Source organism: Urtica dioica, chromosome 12, assembly GCF_054948205.1.
Source record: "Urtica dioica subsp. dioica isolate 48M chromosome 12, U.dioica_male_clone48M_v1_H2, whole genome shotgun sequence".
In the NCBI taxonomy this organism is placed as follows: Eukaryota; Viridiplantae; Streptophyta; class Magnoliopsida; order Rosales; family Urticaceae; genus Urtica; species Urtica dioica.
The window spans coordinates 16,445,792-16,464,677 of record NC_142767.1 but is presented as its reverse complement, the minus strand read 5'-3'; the positions used below and the strand labels follow the sequence as shown (position 1 = coordinate 16,464,677).

The window sequence follows — 18,886 nt, the reverse complement described above, 5'->3', positions numbered from 1 at the left end:
CAGATTTGTTATTTCTGTAAATCTACTCAACATTCTCTCAGTCAGCACGTACTAAGCAAATTCAAAGTTAACTTGTTGGACAACAATCTAACCAAGGCTATTTCTTCTATCACCACCTTTAAACCGAGCGTGACTTCTCTCTCAGAAGCTTTTCCAACCTGCTACTAAAATCTAAAATTTCCATTCGGACGCTATAGTCTCTTTTTTCCATATTTTAATCCCACTATTAGGCAGGTTGTATGCATTATTCTTCATGGAATATTATTTCCATATATTTATTTATTTTAGACAAAGAAAAATTATATCATAAAATGTAGAGTTGTAGGCCCTATATTATTTGAATCCGGATCATCTGTCTCCAAAATCTTTTTGGTGTTTCTCTTGATGTTCCTTTAATTAAAGTAAGTCATGTAATCAATTTATTTAATTATTAGTTTATATTTATTTAAAAATAAATTAAAATGATTAAATTAGTTTATTTTGATTAGAGAGATACCAAAACACAAAAAAAAGACCGAAGATCTGAATACATATTATTTTCTTCTTCCTGTGCTATAGCAATACTCTTCTAAATTTTTTTTAAAAAAAAAAAAAAAAAAAAAAAAGTAGGGAAGTTCTTCGAATAAACACCAATTGCCAAGTAGAATTGGTCGGTTTGAAACTTTGAACAACACCCCTAACACAAAATTCCACTAAAAAGATTTGCCATGCGATTAGAGTATCACATGGCCTCATAGAGCATTGTCCTTTTGTTTTGTTTTTTTTTCCTTGGATTCAAAAAGCACTGACTAGGCCACAGAAAATGGGACTAGGAATGTACCACCTATCGACCCAGACAAACATTGTATCCACGAAAATAAGTAACGTGATACTCAAATTTCTACTACCACAAAGAAAACTGTCTTACATAATGACCACATTGACTACTACAATTAAGGTTACAAGTGCGACAAACAAAGTCACGCTGTATTTACAAACGCGTTCATATTTGTAGTAAAAGAAAGTTGGTGCACACTAGCTAGCCTACCCATGCAAATTTTATATATGAGACTCTCTTCACTCAAGGCTTTAAAAAAAAAACCACTTGGAACAAAAATATCTACTCATTCCACAGCTTGAGAAGAAACAGCAATGAAAATATCTCATCTGCTCCCAATAATCATTCTTCTCTGCTCGGCCTCCGTCGACGCAATAGGGAACGAAACGGACAGGTTTGCTCTGCTGAAATTCAAGTCCTCCATATCCGCCGGCGATCCAGATGGCATATTGGGCTCGTGGAACGACTCGGCCCACTTTTGCGAGTGGCACGGGGTCGAGTGCAGCGACGGGCAGAGAGTAACGTCGTTGGACTTGTCGGGTCTCTCGCTGAGAGGACACGTGTCACCTTTCTTGGGAAACCTGTCGTCTCTCTTGGCCATCCGACTCTTCAACAACAGCTTCTCCGGCCAAATTCCGCCGCAGCTCGGCCGGCTTTCTCGGCTCCAACACCTCAGCTTTGCCATGAACATGTTGGAAGGTAACGGCATTTTAGCTGTCGTAACCTTTTATTTTATAAGAGGGTGGTAAATATTTTCATCTCTTGAACGAGGCCTAGTCACGAAAAAAAAAGAAAAAGATTATAAACTAGAAATGAAAAACTACTCTTATGTCTTCTATTTTGTGTGTTCATCGCGAACGTCTTCCGAATTTCACAAGATATGATCACGATCATCCACCGAGCTCAAAATTTTGTTGAATTTGTTAGTACAAATTTCTTTCTAAGTAATTAAGCAACTAATTGTTTTTGGGAATACGACGAGTCTTTGGCAATTATTTTTAGGGAGCTTGAGTAGATTAATCAATAAAAAAACATAAATTTGTCAAAAGAATCAATGTTTGGTTTATTTTGGAAAATAACCAATAAGTCACATTAATCCACTTGATCAGACAAAAATGTCCAAATATAAATTAATAAAAAAATATTACAATAAATAACTCTTTCATTAATAGATTAAAAAATTCTCAAAAAATATTACGAGATCTTCACCGCCGCGTCAACTTGCCATCTGTCTCGAGCCGCCGATTCTCCGACCGGAGACACAGAGCCGCCAATTCTCTCACAAATAAACCAAAGAGAAATTGCCTCATTTACCACTAATTTCATAACATTTTCCAATTTTCCACCAAAAGACTAACTTGGCCCAAAATATCACCATCTATGTCAACAATGTTGACATCTATTTTTGCCCTTCACTATTAGATGTCAACATTGTTGACATAGATGATGGCATTTTGGGTTAAATTAATCTTTTGGTGGAAAGTGAGAAAATGTTATGAAATTGATGACAAATGAGGCAATTTCTCTAAATCCAAATTAATACAATAAACCGAAATAAATAGAAAAAAACCAAAATTACATATATATTAACACAAATAAACCTGATTTACAAAAAAAAAAAAACACACAAATATACCGATCCGATTGTGGAATTCCAGGACGGCCATGGTGGACCGGCCCGCCGAAGCCGATGCCTTGATGGATGAGATCCGAAACCTCCTCGACCGATCCTCGGCCTGGATTGTTCAATCTCCATGATCCGCGCTCTTGCCACTGGATCCTTGTCAACTAACCTTAAACACCGCGTCTACGATTCGTTGATTGGCGGTATTTGCGCCGCCGACCGGCTCGCACCCGAGGCCTTGATGGAGATGATCCCTAGCCTCCTCGTTTAAGCCCCGACTCCACATGCCGGCCTTGCAAAGGATTTTCCTCTCTCACCGACAGAGAAGTCGGAATTGGACAGGTTGCGAATGGAGGCAGTGACGCAAGCCGGCCTTTGTCCTCACCCGGTGCTCGCTGGGAAAGACTCACGCAGAGAAGATGCCCCGGGTCCGGATAGGATCGGACATCGTCGAGTGAGACCACCTGCGCTAGATCCGAAGGGCGAGGGACTACCGGTTTGTCTCCAACGCGCGAACCTAAGGCAAAGGATGTTCTTGGAGCTGAGACAGCCCGATCGTCGTCGCGAGGAACGCCGGAAGAAGGGAGCGTCATCAAATCTGGTAGACGCAACCACAGCGGATCGGGGAACCATACCCCTCCGTCGCGAGCAGATCTGGAGGAAAGGGGCACCGCCGCACTCGAGGAAGATCGACCCGGGTCGCGCAAGTCGGAGACAGTGGCCGTGATGTTGTTTCGTCGTAATTATGGGAAATGTAAAGTCGCTGAGAGAGAGAAAGAATAAGTGAGAATTGACTATCTAATTGATTATTTAACTGGCTACCACTCTTTCTCCAAATATATTCCAATTGCAATATGTGCTAAAACCATGACAATAATTGTCATTTTTTGATAGATTTATCAATTTTAAATAGAAAATGGCGAAATTGGAAAATTTAATAGTCCGTGTAATTTTTCTTTTTTTATTTATTATTTTAATAAGAAAAATTTAAGCTTTAATACTATCACACAGAAAACTCAACAAAATTAGAAATAAATTATTAAATTGTAAATACAAAAGAATATTGCGAGTCATATATGACTTTAAAACAAAAGGTATAGTTGTGGGCCGTGGCGTTGTATTAAAACACATGGGATATCATGGTATTTTTCCATTACACTAATATTGCTAGTTATAAACCTCTTTAAGTTTGTTTAATTATGTTAATAGCCATTAATTTATTCATTATCGTAGTAAATTAGGAATTTAAGCCTATTATATTTCTTGCAATAATTATTTTATTATAAAAGTTTAGAACTTAATCTTAAACATATCTAAGTTTAGAACTAAGCCTTTACTAAGTTTTACTTTATTTTCAAACTCTTTACCATAATTTAAACTCCTGTGATATGTTACAGGTAAAATCCCGGCGAACTTGGTACAAATTTATTTCTAAGTAATTAAACAACTAAATTTTTTTGGGAATACGACGAGTCTTTGGTAATTATTTTTAGGGAGCTTGAGTAGATTAACCAATAAAAAAAAAAAAAAATTTGTCAAAAGAATCAATGTTTGGTTTATTTTGCGAAATAACCAATAAATAACATTAATCCACTTGTTCAAACCAAGGTTTAAAATATCGATATCAATACCCATACCGAGGTTCTGATTTTACGGATATATCGACGGATATTTTATAACAATTTTAATACCGACTACCGATTATATCCGTGATATATCGATGATATATCGATTATCGACGGATATATCGACAAAAATCTTATAACAAAATATAATAGAATATGTATCACTATTTATATTTTTAAATTTCTAATAAAACAATCAAATTTAAAATATACCTATAACTTTTTTCCTTATAGATATACGTTATTAATATTTACATTACTTTCTCAATATTAAAAAAATATAATAAAATAATTTTTTTTAAAAAAATTGTTTTATTTTTCTACTACATTACAAATATTCTTTAAAATAATAAAATGTAATAGTATTATATTTTTAATTATTTAGTCTATTAGTATAGATATTATATATATAATACGTTATTTGTCATACATATATTTATATGTATTATAAAATATAAATAAGGAAATATTGATAATATCATTATACTAAGTAAAATTAATAAGTAAAAGATATAAATAATAAGAAATAATAAATAAATAAAAAAAAAAAAAAAACGATATTTTCAAATTTGGACGATATTTTGGATTTTTTAACGATATATCATCGATATTTTAACGATATTTATAAAACGATAACGATTACAACGGATATTTTACCGAGACTCTTCAAAAAACGATATAGCGGCGATATATCACTGATATATCACGATATTTTGAACATTGGTTCAGACAAAAATGCCCAAATATAAATTAATAAAAAAAAGAAAATATTACAATAAATAACTCTTTCATTAATAGATTAAAAAATTCTCAAAAAATATTACAAGATCTTCACCATCGATCTTCACCGCCGCTTCAACTTGCCATCTGTCTCGAGCCGTCGATTCTCCGACCGGAGACACAGAGCCGCCAATTCTCTCACAAATAAACCAAAATTAATAACAATAAACCGAAATAAATAGAAATAAACCAAAATTACATATATATTAACACAAATAGACCTGATTTAAGAAAAAAAATACACAAATATACCGATCCGATTGTGGAATTTCAGGACGGCCATGGCGGACCGGCCCGCCGAAGCCGATGCCTTGATGGATGAGATCCGGAACCTCCTCGACCGATCCTCGGCCTGGAGAGTTCAATCTCCATGATCAGCGCTTTCGCCACTGGATCCTCGTCAACCAACCTCAAACACCGTGTCTACGATTCGTTGATTGGCGGTATTTGCGCCGCCAACCGGCTCGCACCCGAGGCCTTGATGGAGATGATCCCTCGCCTCCTTGTTTAAGCCCCGACTCCACAGGCCGGCCTTGCAAAGGATTTTCCTCTCTCACCACAGAGAAGTCGGATTTGGACAGGTTGCGAATGGAGGCAGTGACGCAAGCCGGCCTTTGTCCTCACCCGGTGCTCGCTGGGAAAGACTCACGCAGAGAAGACGTCGTCGAGTCTGGATAGGATCGGACGTCGTCGAGTGGGACCACCTGCGCCAGATCTGAAGGGCGAGGGACTACCGGTTTGTCTCCAACGCGCGAACCCAAGGCGAAGGACGTTCTTGGAGCTGAGACAGTCTGATCGTCGTCGCGAGGAACGCCGGAAGAAGGGAGCGTCATCGAATCTGGTAGACGCGACCACAGCAGATCGGGGAACCATACCCCTCCGTCGCGAGCAGATCTGGAGGAAAGGGGCACCGCCGTACTCGAGGAAGATCGAACCGGGTCGCGCAAGTCGGAGACAGTGGCCGCGATGTTGTTTTGTCGTAATTATGGAAAATGTAAAGTCGCTGAGAGAGAGAGAAAGAATAAGTGAGAATTGACTATCTAATTGGTTATTTAACTGGTTACCACTCTTTCTCCAAATATATTCCAATTGCAATTGCAGGATGTGCTTAAACCATGACAATAATAGTCCGTGTAATTTTTCTTATTTTTAAACAGAAAAGGGCGACATTGGAAAATTTAATAGTCCGTGTAATTTTTCTTATTTTTATTATTTTAATAAGGAAAATTTAAGCTTTAATACTATCATATAGAAAACTCAACAAAATTAGAAATAAATTATTAAATTGTAAATACAAAAGAATATTGCGAGTCATATATGACTTCGAAACACAAGGTATAGTTGTGGGCCGCGGCGTTGTATTAAAACACATGGGATATCATGGTATTTTTTCCATTACACTAATATTGCTAGTTATAAACCTCTTTAAGGTTTGTTTAATTATGTTAATAGCCATTAATTTATTCATTATCGTAGTAAATTAGGAATTTAAGCCTATCATATTTCTTGCAATAATTTTTTTATTATAAAAGTTTAGAACTTAATCTTAAACATATCTAAGTTTAGAACTAAGCCTTTACTAAGTTCTACTTTATTTTCAAACTTTTTACCATACTCCTGTGATATGTTTCAGGTGAAATCCCGGCGAACTTGAGTCGCTGCTTGGAGCTCAAAGAGCTAATCTTCGGGCGAAACAAGCTCAGTGGAACGATCCCGCCTGAGCTTGGCTCTCTTACGAAGCTCGAGTTGATCGACTTCAAATTTAATGGTCTCACCGGAGACATCCCGGCTTCCCTCGGAAACATGTCGTCACTTCGGGAAATCATTTTGGCGTACAACAATCTGACCGGGACTATTCCCGAGGAGATAGGGAGACTGAAAAACCTCAGTCTTTTTTCCGTCGGCCCTAATAAACTATACGGCACAATCCCACTCTCCTTCTTTAACTCATCCTCTCTTACCAGTCTCTCACTCACAAACAATCTTTTCCACGGAGAAATTCCGGTTCTGAACCTCCCTAATCTTGTCAAGTTTTTCATCAGCGGAAACAGATTCTCGGGTAACATCCCGGCTTCACTATCAAACTCTTCTCAACTTTTCAAGCTCGATGTTACCCACAACAGATTCGCGGGACAAGTTCCGAAGAGTCTCGGAAAACTCCGGGATCTCAAGTTTCTTCTCATGAACAACAACATGCTCGAAGCGCAATTCGATGATCATAGCTTCGATTTCATCGAGTCTCTAACGAACTGCAGCGAGTTGAAAGTGCTATCAATGGGTTCAAACAATTTCAGCGGTGTCTTGCCGAGGTCTATATCCAATTTTTCGGCCCAAATGACTCATATTTATTTCGGTACGAACCGATTATCTGGAAGAATCGATCACGTAGAGTTCGAAAACCTACCAAACTTGATCTTGCTGAACCTTCAAATGAATAATTTAGGAGGCCAAATTCCAGCTTCCTTGATGAAGCTGCAGAGCCTGAGAGCTTTGGCTCTAGACTCGAACGAGTTCACCGGGAAAATTCCTACCTCGATCGGAAACCTCACTGAGGTGTTTCAGCTCTCTCTAGAGAACAATATGCTCGAAGGACAGGTTCCTTCTAGCATTGGAGGCTGTCGGAGCCTCCAAATCCTCGACATGTCAGATAACAACCTTGTTGGGGAAGTCCCTAGAGAAGTCTTTGGCATCAAGTCCCTGATCTCAGTGCTTGTTTCACATAACTCATTGCACGGAGTATTACCGAGCGAAGTGGGAAGTATGAAGCAGCTGAGCGAATTGGACTTCTCGGAGAACGATCTGTCCGGAGAAATTCCAGGGACGATCGGGGATTGTGAGAGCCTCGAATACCTCTTCCTACAAGGCAACTCGTTCCAAGGAAGATTGCCGCAAAATATGGCTTCTCTTCGAGCTATTCAGATTTTGGATCTTTCCAGAAACAAATTGTCCGGAAAAATCCCTTTGGATTTAGAAAAACTCACTGTCTTGTATTCCTTCAACATATCTTTCAACGATCTCGAAGGGGAATTACCAAACAGGGGCGTGTTTAGAAACGCCACTGCGTTGTCCTTGATTGGAAATTCCAGGCTCTGCGGCGGAACACGAGAATTTAATCTTCCAAGGTGTCCAATCGCCGTCGGAAATTCGCACCACCGTAGAAAGTCTCTCAGACCGATTGTATTAGCAGCGTGCTTGGGTGTCCTTCTCCTTATAGTCTTGATCTTTTCTCTCTTGTACTTAAGAAGAAGATTATCGAGGAGAAAACCCATCAGCGAAAAGGAAGGAATAAGATTTCTTGCAAAGGTGTCGTACCAGACGCTCTACGAGGCCACCAATGGATTCTCGCCGGGAAACTTGATCGGAACCGGGAGTTTCGGATCGGTGTACAAAGGGAACCTCGACGGGATCGAAAACCCAGTGGCGGTAAAAGTACTCAACCTTGGGCGAAAAGGAGCCGAGAAGAGCTTCTTAGCGGAGTGCGAGGCGTTGAGGAGCGTGAAGCACCGGAACTTGGTTAAAGTGTTGACGTGTTGCTCAAGCGTTGACCACAAGGGCGATGATTTCAAGGCTTTGGTTTTCGAGCACATGTCGAATGGAAGCTTAGACGAGTGGCTTCACAGATCAGAGCCATCGGAGACGGGTCTGAACATGATCCAGAGACTGAATATCGGTGTTGACGTGGCACTGGCTATAGAGTATCTACACGAGGAATGCGACGAGCCTGTCATTCACTGCGATCTGAAGCCTAGCAATGTCCTTTTGGACGAAGAAATGACGGCTCGGGTGTGTGATTTTGGATTGGCTAGGCTGAGTAGTACTGAAGTAGTCTCTCAAGGCACAACATCAGGAATCAAAGGAACCATTGGCTATGCTGCTCCGGGTACACAAATAAATCTCTCTCTCTCTCTCTGTGTGTGATTTGTTAGATTTTCAGAAAATTAATATCAAATGTTTGTTGCATGTGGCAGAGTACGCAATGGGTGGTAAGGCGTCAAAAAGCGGGGACGTGTACAGCTATGGGATGCTTCTGTTGGAGTTGTTCACCGGAAAGAGACCGACGGACGATATGTTCAGAGACGACTTCAATCTCCGCTCCTTCGTTCAGTCGGCGTTAACCGAAAGAGTCATGCAAGTGGTGGACAAAACCATGGAGATCAGGACACATAAGCACCACTATGACGACGAGATGTGTTTGGCTTCGGTGCTTAAGATCGGAATAGCTTGTTCCAAAGATTCGCCGAGTGAAAGAATGAGAATTGGAGATGTGACCAGGGAGCTGCAACGTCTTAGAAATGATTATTATGGCTGACCTTTCTTTTCAGAAAGTCAAATCATGATGATGAACACCCTAGGCTCTGAATGTAATAACAGAAAACTAAATACCAGTCCTTTTTTTTCACACCCTAGAGAGACTTTCAGTATTTACAGTTCTTAGTTGTGTTAATTTGAAAATGCATTATGTGTGTTAAGAAAGTGAAGAATCTGATGAGATTATCTATGGAGTTTATTAGGTTAGGGAGAAGATTGTTTGGAATCTTTTGATGAGCAGTTGTTCTGACTAAGCTTGGTGGAGCTGAAATAGGAGAATTTCCAAGGGTTGTTTCTTTGCTTCTTAGAAGCATATAATAGAAGCAGTACTTGCATGTCAAGACTAGCTTCTGATCTTGTAGAGATTGTTAAGAAACTAATCAAATTTTTCCTCAGAAAATTAAAACCTGTCACACACACACACACACACACACACACACACATATATATATATATATATATATATTGGGGTTAAAACATCAAAGATACACCACAAATTGAAACTATTTATGAATTTCCTAACCTCGCGGAAGTTAAGAAATGCCAAATACTACCTTCTATTAAACGCTAGAAAAGTTTGATTAAAATTGAGTGAAAATTTCAAGTAAGTTACTTGACCCAGAAGAAGAACAAGTTTCAAATGAACAATATGTCCCCCAAAGTTAGCTGAAAAGAGGGCAGCGATGAGAGGCACTGAAGGCGACCGATGGACGATATGTTCAGAGACGACTTCAATCTCCGCTCCTTCGTTCACTCGGCGTTGACTGAAAAGGTGATGCAAGTGGTGGATAAAGCCATGGAGATCAGGACACGTAATCACCACGATGACAATGAGAAGTGTTTGGCTTCGGTGCTTAAGATCGGAATCGCTTGTTCCGAAGATTCGCTGAGTGAAAGACTGAGAATCGGAGATGTGACCAGGGAACTTCAACGCATTAGAAAAGATTATTATGGCTGACCTTTCTTTTTGGAAAGTCTAATCAATGAGTCATATACAATGATGAAACATCCAGGCTCTGAACAAAACGAAATGCTAGTCTTTTTCTTTCTTTCTTTCTTTTCAAACAGTAGAGAGTCTTTAAGTAAAGAATCTGTGTAATAAAAAGTGAAGAATCTGATGAGATTAGCTATGGAGTTTATCTTTGCTGCTGAGAAGCATATAATAGAGATTCAAAATATTGAATTGTTTAAGCGGGCAGTCAGTAAGAAAGGAAAAAACCACAGTTGAAGAAACAGTACTTTTTATTTACACGAGTTTATGACCATTTTCCCTTTAGAAACTACCTTTTTTTTTCTTCCTAGAATCACCAACCACTCTTATACTGTATCAAGCAATTATGGGCACAAAAATACAACTCAAGTTGAATTTATTTCTGAATTTCCTAACCTCTCATACTCGCGGAAGTTAAAAAAATGCCAAATACCTTCTTCGATACTACACAAATTTCAACCAGATAATGCAACTACAGGGATTAACATTGATTTTCGGTCTCAATTTACAGAGAATAAACTGACAGCGGAAGAGAAAAATCCAACAATAGAAAATGAATATAAATCGCATCAAAATTTTGAGCAACTTACTTGACCAGAAGAAGAACAAGTGTTTCAAATGAACAATATGTCCCTAAGAGCGCCGACGAAGATGCGGCAACGGCAGTGAACGGTCTCAGCGACCAGCCCTTCCAGCGAAGTAGAAAATGGCGGGGCTGAAACTGAACTATATGTTTTTTTTATCAAATTCTCTAACATATATTAAATTCTGTGGCGTGTCCGAGGCTCTGCAGGTGGGGAACTTTGCTCAGCCTTCGTCTCTGGTCCATCGGTGGAAACCTCCCGATCCAGGTACGATCAAAATCAATGTTGACGCGTCCTTCCATAGTGGGAGTTCGGCTGTAGGAGTTGCTGCTAGAGATGAAAATGGCTCTGTACAGTGGTTGTGGTGCTCGAAAGTGGTGGCGGGGTCGGCTATGGAGGCGGAGCTTTTGGCGGTACTTGAGGCAGTTCTATTGGCTAAGGACTTGGGCATTCCTAGAGTTCTCAAAGAAGGAGACAATCAGAGTATTATGGAGGCTCTTAGTCAGAATCTTCCTAGTCTCAATTGGGTGCTTTTGCCTATCTTAGAGAAAATCCAAGACGCTCTGGATGTTTTTGAGTTTTGTTCTTTTGTTTGGACTCCTAGGTTGTCGAATGGTTTAGCCCACGAGTTGTGTCGATGGGCGAATCAAAGTGAATTTTCGGGTTATTGTATTCAAAGGGATCTCCCGCCCCTTGTGCGGGAGAAGATTTCGGTTGATGCCGAGTTTGAATGAGGAGTAGGGGGTGCTCTTTCCTCTCCGTGACACCGTTTTCGGGGGCGGAAGGTTTTAGGGAGGCCTCGTTGAGTTTCAAAAAAAAAAAATATTAAATTTGATAATTACCGTTTTTCTAAATCAGATAAAAATCTATTTTTTTTCTCTCTTGCATAAGTCTTGATCATTTAGACCTAGTTTTTGACACATGATATATTTTAAATTAATTGAAGTAATAAAAAATCAACTAACGAATTTTAAAAGAAAACGAAACTAGTCATTTAATTTAAAAATTGTTGTCCATTTTCTTTAAGAAAACTCTCAAATTGGTACAAGTGCAATGGCTTAGAAGAAGAGAAAGAGAGGGGGGGGGGGTAAAGAAAAGCTACATGCACTTAAGTTATTGATATTGTAAAATAGCCAATTATTAAAAATTTAAACAAATTAATTGATTTTAATGATATGGCAATTAATTCATATATTGCATTCTGGTTCTATCTTATAATTTTTGCAATTGATATTAACTAATATATATATATTTATAAATTGTTATTGATGGATATTAACCTATATGATTTTTTTGATATGGGGTTTAAAGTTTTTTTTTAATTGATAATTAATAAGGGTGGTCTTGTCAAATTTATCTCGTTTAATTTGGTTAGTGACTATTTGGAATATATATCAAATGTTGGTTATTTTTTTGGGTAATTTAGCAAAATAGTCAACTCAAACTTTAGAAATTACTAAATAGCCAAGGTTTTGTAAATATTAAGTAAAGGGAAAATAACACATTTATACCCTGTGTTTTAGTGAAATGTCGAGTTTAACCCTCGGTTTTCAAAAATGTCGAGTTCATACCCTCTGTTTAACTAAAATGATGAAATTATATCATCTGTTTAACTAAAATGACGAAATTATACCCTGAAATGAATAACAGCGTCACAAATCTCCATTTCATTGATATTAACTCTTATTTAAGAAAAACCGAATCAAATCTAAATCAGTACCTTAACTTCCAAATTCTCAATTTTGAAATAAAAATAGTCTTAAATTGAAATTAAATAATAAAACTCGTACCTCTTAATAAATGACTTCATTCCGTGTTCGAATTGTAACTATAAATCCTGGATTCTCTTTACGAATATGCGATTTTGATGACTATCAACTATCAATGTTTACCCATTTGCCTCTTTCTGTGTTCTTCGCGATTAAGAGACTGCTGTTTATTTTTTAGTTTTTAAATAAATTACATATATGGCGCGAATGAATAAATATAATTGGTGTTTATATATAAATATTATAGTCAACGTCAATGAAAAGTCAATAAAAATAATATTCGTGACACTGTTGTCTATTTCAGGGTATAATTTCGTCATTTTAGTTAAACAGATGGTATAATTTCATCATTTTAGTTAAACAGAGGGTATGAACTCGACATTTTTTAAAACCGATGGTTAAACTCGACATTTCACTAAAACACAGGGTATAAATGTGTTATTTTCCCTTAAGTAAATAGCCACTTGGATGACGTGGACGATTCAGATTTTTTTTCAATTCCAGTTTGTGTCCTTTTATCTTTTGAATCCGAAATTATTTGAATTTTGAATTTTTTTTTCCAATATCCCGAATTTCAGAGTGATTAAAATTGGGTGGTTAATTTCGGATCCTTATTTTTAGCAACTGAATAATTGCGTGGGTTATTTATTCCTTATTTTGTTTCCATATATATCTGGAATTATTAATTTCTTTTTTTCTTTAATCCGATTCTTTGTGTAATCATCTGTAAATAGTTGTAAATCATAGTGTAATCAGTTGTAAATAACTGTAAATAATAGTATAAATAGTTATAATCGGCAGTTTTTTTAACTTGAATTTTATTTGTCGAAAATTCTGTTTGACTTTGAATTTAATTTTTTAACAATAAATGATGATAATATTTTAGGCAAATTAGTTTTAATTCTGGAATATTTGGTCAATCTAAAGAATATTTCCCTATTTATCGTATTTAATTATGAGATTCAAGCCATTTAGTCTTTAATGATACTTAAAATTAGATTGAATATTGATATATTACGTGATTTAAGCAGTTAAGACATTCAAATCTTTTTATTTTAGGTAGTTTTGTTTTAAATTTGAATTATTCGGTCAATCTAAAGAATAATTCCCTACTAATTAGTATTTAGTTATGAGATTACGTGTATTTAGTCTTTAATGGTATATAATATCTAATCAAATATTAGTATATTACGTGTACTAGACATATAAGCTATTTAAATCTTTTTGTAAGTCACAATTTGAATTATGTAAAATTGGTACTTTTTTCCAAATTATTTGTAATTATAAAATAAATAACTGTAAATAACCATATACTTTAGTCAACAATATATAAATTTGCAGTAAAAACTGTGTAAATACAAAGTCACATTAAATACAGCATCACGAGTATACAGAACTATAAATCGTATGGGCACAAAATTAATTAATTAATATGTCTCTACATCTACTTAGGCGTCCCGTAATTTTGATCGGCGTTTTCTCTGACGACTTTCCTCGCCATATTATCATTCTGTGTACATAAAGAAAATGAAGATTGTGTAAATATTTGTAAACAACTCATTTCTAGACTCTTTGCTAGAATCAAGTAAATAGCTGTAAATAACATTGTAAATCTCATGTAAATATAATGTAGTCAACGTACAAAAATGGTTGCTTCACAAAATGATAAAACTTGAAAAATGAGTCCGATTTACACAACCACCGTCAAAAATTAAAATAACCCTAATATCTAAAACTTCAAAGATTTATTGTGGTTATTCAATAATCGAATCAACAAACCCATATTTTTGTTTTTTTTTTTTAGTAAATCTCTTTCAAAATAAAGTAAATACTAATCAATATATGCGTACCTGTATGTATATTCGGTATAACCATACACAACAAGATTTACACATCTAGCCATTTAAAATCGAACCCGTATGCAAATGTTTAGGGTTTAAGGCAAAAAAACTAGGATTACGAATAAGCAATACACGAACATTAACTACAGGCCCTTTATCCCAGAGGAAGAAGACCAAGAAAAAATTCATGTTATTCAATAACCGATCCAAAAAACCATGTTTTCTCTTTTATTTTTGTGTAAATCTTTGACGAAAAATAGTAAATACGAGTTAAAATAGCAAGAACCTCTACACATGCATACCAGATTTTGATTCAGCAACCGAAATTGCTCGTCGGGGAAGATGAAAAGATTTTCGTCGGGGAAGAGAGTAGCGGTTTTGGAAAAATTTTGGGAGAGCTTTTTTTTTTAAAAAAATTTTATGACCGAGAGATATGCAATGAAGGTGAGCGGTTTTCAAATAAATGAGTTTAATGACCTCGATTCTCGGAAATCCCGATTTCCTTTGATTTTTTTTTTATATATGTTAAGCAGGAATGAAGATTGGGCGGGGAACAATTTAGGCATTTTCGTAAACTTGGACGTGCAATTAAATACAACTGACTATTTACTTACTATTTACAAAACCTTGGTTATTTAGCAATTTTTTAAGGTTTGAGTTGGCTATTTTGCTAATTAATTGTATTTTTTTACCACTCTAAGTTTCAAGTTGGCTATTTATTTAAAATACCCATAAATAAAGTAGGAAAATATTTTGTGTGTGTGGAATTTTAAGAGAAATCATACCAATCCACGATTAAAATATCGAAAATGCTATTAATACCAAGAGTCTGATTTTAATGATATATCGACTGATCACTCATTATAATACTAATATTGATTTCTAGCTATCCGAATTTAATAGTATATCGGATACCAATGGATATAGCGACAAATATTGTACAAAATAAATAAAATAATTATATAACACAATTAATACATGTGTTCAAAAAATTAAACTCAAAAGTCTAAACTCCAAATCATACTAATGAATATAAGAAGAACACTCATAATATTATTATACAGTTCTCAAAAGTAAAAAATAAAATGGAACGACGAGTATATTCATAATTCATTATATTATAAAAGTTCTCATAAGTTAAATAAATTACATATTCATCGATCTTATTGTTGGGCCCCGTTCTTACACTTTGTTGGGTTATCACCTCATCTTAATTTCACATTAGTATGATATTGTCTATTTTAGGCTCAAGCCCGCATGATTTTATTTTTGGGCACTTTTTCAAAACACATCATACATATGTGGAGTTGGTGGAACACTTATATTCAAGACAATTATTGTCTACTCTTTCGATGTGAGATATGGGTTGTTACCCCCAACAAATATGATGAGTGAAGAACAGTGACCATACCCGCATTTCCACCGTATTTGAGTTCGGAGTTAGAGCTTGCCACCATATCGTGCATGTCACGGGCATTCGAGCCGGGAAAGGAATGTTAGGATTTGACACACAAATCCGACTTAAAATTAAAAAAAAAACAAAATTCGCAAAGAACAAAATTAGCACACGCAAATTTATAGTGGTTCGCTTTCAATACGAAAGTTACGTCCATTTTACCGTTGCAGATTCTCACTAAAAACTCAAATTGGGAGAATAAGGCATTTATAACTCTCTTGCGTTCTACAAAGAACATCGGTGCATAAGGTATTTATAGGGAAAACATTAAGTTGATCCGCAAATCATCGTCGTAAGGTCTTCCGTCGTCAACTCGTCACTTTTAACAGGAAAGTCCTTACTCAATGGAAGGGTCATAGCATGAGTCTACTTAGGAGCTGTTAAAGTTGGTCCAAAGAGAAATTTCAAGATTTTTACTTTGTGGACAAGGCCCCAATTCGTTTTATTATCTAAGGAAAACTAGATAAGGGTACATTCGAGTTTAAGGGAATTCGAAGAAGTAAAGAGCTCATTGTAATTACTATACAACTGCTCACCAATCCGACAAACTCTATCATCTCCACTCAAATTCCTCCAATATTAAATGTAATGGCGCGTGGAAAAAAAAAAACACGAGAATTTTTATCCCTATCTCTAAACACTTTGACTTCTATCTCTAAACACTTTTCAACTAGCGACTAAGATCCAAATTTTCCGTTTAATTTGGTCGCTACTCTCTTTTCCGATTTGACTTGAGTCACTTGACTAATAGGGGGCCTTGTACCTTTTTCTTCCTCTAAAAACAATGCTGATAATATAATTTGGTATATTATTTACTATTTTTTAATTTAGAAAAACAATGCTGATAATATAATTTGGTATATTATTTACTATTTTTTATTTACTATCAAGATGGAAGCATCGTCGCAGAAAAATACTATTTTTATTCTAAAACTAAAATATACTTTGTTACCATATTATATTATTGTATTACAGTAAATTCAATTTACAGTTTTTAATCTAATAAAATACAAACTATTTACAGTTTTTCTAACCGTATACAGTTTCATTTTTTTTAATGGTGATTACCGTTTAAATTGATAATAAAGGTCGTTTAACATTTTAAGTTTAAAAAATGTATTTAGAAAAGTTTTTGGTAATCGGTATGTAATGAGAAATTAAAAAGAAAAACCAGATATTTGGGAAATATTCCACCCTATATTTTGGACAGCTAAAGACACCAATTGAATATTAGAATATTTTTTGAACAAGAACTTGTCCCGGTTGAAAAACTGGAATGAACAACCTAAAATTACTGTGAGTTTAGGTACGCACGCAATAATATTTGCTTTACCCAACTTAGTCCCAATTATAATATTTTGAAATTCCATCTTAAAAACTAATTAGTACTAAGTGAAGAGACTCAACTGATATATAAACACATGTTCATACACACACAACCAATGTGGGACTTTTCCACTTCAATACTACCTCTCACGCGTAACGTGATCAGACCGAGTAACAATCTCTCTCACGCTTCGCGTGGGCCGGACCAAATTCAAGTTGTGTGAATGTACAGGACTTCGATAGCATGTTGAAATTTCATCTTAAAATCAATTGATACTAAGTGAAAAAGCTCAACCGATATATAAATACATGTTCATTCACGCATATACAACCAATGCGAGACTTTCCCATTTCAATAAGTTTAGGTACAATAATATTTGCTTTCCCCAACTTATTAGTCTCAATTAGATGATTATATTTTGAATCAATTCCTTTCCCATTAGGAGCACCAGACAATTTCAGAAGTGTAGTGGGACTAGCAATAATTTCTACTCTTGTAGTTGTAAATTGTAACCATATAAATATGTACGTGCCTTCATTTTCTCGCGACTACGATATGAGACTCTCTAGTCTGTGCTTAAGCTTTTAGCCACACAAATACATCTCTATACGTTCAACAAGCTTTGAAAAGAAATGAAAATATCTCACAGATCACTGAGCACTCTTTTGCCTCTGTTCCCAATAATCATTCTTCTCCGCTCTATCTCCCACGAAGTCGACGCGTTAGGAAACAAGACAGACAAGTTCGCTCTGCTCAAATTCAAGGCCACCATATCGGACGATCCACGTGGCATATTGGGTTCGTGGAACGACTCGTTGCACTTCTGTCAATGGCCCGGCGTGCAGTGCAGTGCTGGGCAGAGAGTGGAAATACTGGAATTGTCGGAGTACGGACTTCGAGGACACGTGTCGCCTTTCCTGGGAAACCTCTCGTCTCTCTGGGGGATCGACCTCGTAAACAACAGATTCTCCGGCCGAATCCCGCCGGAGCTCGGTCGGCTGTCTCATCTGCGACACCTCGGCCTCGCTGTGAACGAGTTGGAAGGTATAGGGACAGATCTGTTAGAGAGGACGAGGACTTTGTCCCTCTCGTAATAACTTTCTTAATTTTTTTTTATATGCTTTAGGTTTATAGTGGATTTTATTATTATTATTATTTTTGGAAAACATCATAATTGGCTTAAATTTATAAAAGGTGTGTAAGAATTAAAAAAAAAAAAAAAAATTAGGAGGGCAAGGATGAAAACATTATATAAGTTTGGACTAAAAACATAAAATTTTAGGTAAAAATATCAAATCTTATAAATTCAGGAGTAAAAATTAATTTCTAAAACTTCAAGGGCATCGGCTCCCTGATCATAAGCTACCTCCAACGCTATTTATAAGCATTCACAAAATATTAACACCATACATATTCCTGCATTTTTTGTTTTTATAGAAATATATAATTGTATGAGTTATTGACATATGACTGAGTTTTTTTTTTTTTTTTTGGCAATTTGCAATTTTTATTAATTAGAGGTAGTTCAGTAAGTTAAAGTCATCGTATAAAAAGGTGAAGAACATTATTCTTAGTGTTAGTTAGTTTAGTTTAATGGTCATTTCACACATCTCAAAAGTGAAAATCTGAGTTCAATCCTCACTAACAACAAATATCCTTTAAAAAAAATATTCTTAATACAAGAGAATATTGTAACATTTTAAGAAAACTCAAAACTTATATTTGAGATAAACTTTACAAAAAAAAAAAAAAAAAAAAAAAGTA

General features: G+C 35.9%; 3 protein-coding genes across 3 annotated transcripts; all 3 read left to right on the top strand.

Annotated features, from left to right (window-relative positions):
* Nucleotides 1–1,131: 1,131 nt before the first annotated feature.
* LOC149379623 (uncharacterized) lies at nucleotides 1,132–10,170 on the top strand. Its single transcript, XM_089604043.1, has 5 exons — nucleotides 1,132–1,516; nucleotides 6,480–8,726; nucleotides 8,815–9,150; nucleotides 9,321–9,357; nucleotides 9,878–10,170. Exons 1-5 carry the CDS (start codon nucleotides 1,132–1,134, stop codon nucleotides 10,110–10,112), a joined length of 3,240 nt encoding a protein of 1,079 aa, XP_089460169.1. The 3' UTR covers nucleotides 10,113–10,170.
* Nucleotides 10,171–10,851: 681 nt separating this feature from the next.
* Nucleotides 10,852–11,463, top strand: LOC149379622 (uncharacterized). The gene has a single exon (XM_089604042.1). The coding sequence runs from the start codon at nucleotides 10,852–10,854 to the stop codon at nucleotides 11,461–11,463; it is 612 nt and encodes a 203-aa protein (XP_089460168.1).
* Nucleotides 11,464–17,754: 6,291 nt separating this feature from the next.
* On the top strand, nucleotides 17,755–18,216 carry LOC149379621 (putative receptor-like protein kinase At3g47110). Its single transcript, XM_089604041.1, has one exon. It carries the CDS (start codon nucleotides 17,755–17,757, stop codon nucleotides 18,214–18,216), a length of 462 nt encoding a protein of 153 aa, XP_089460167.1.
* The last annotated feature ends 670 nt before the right edge of the window (nucleotides 18,217–18,886 follow it).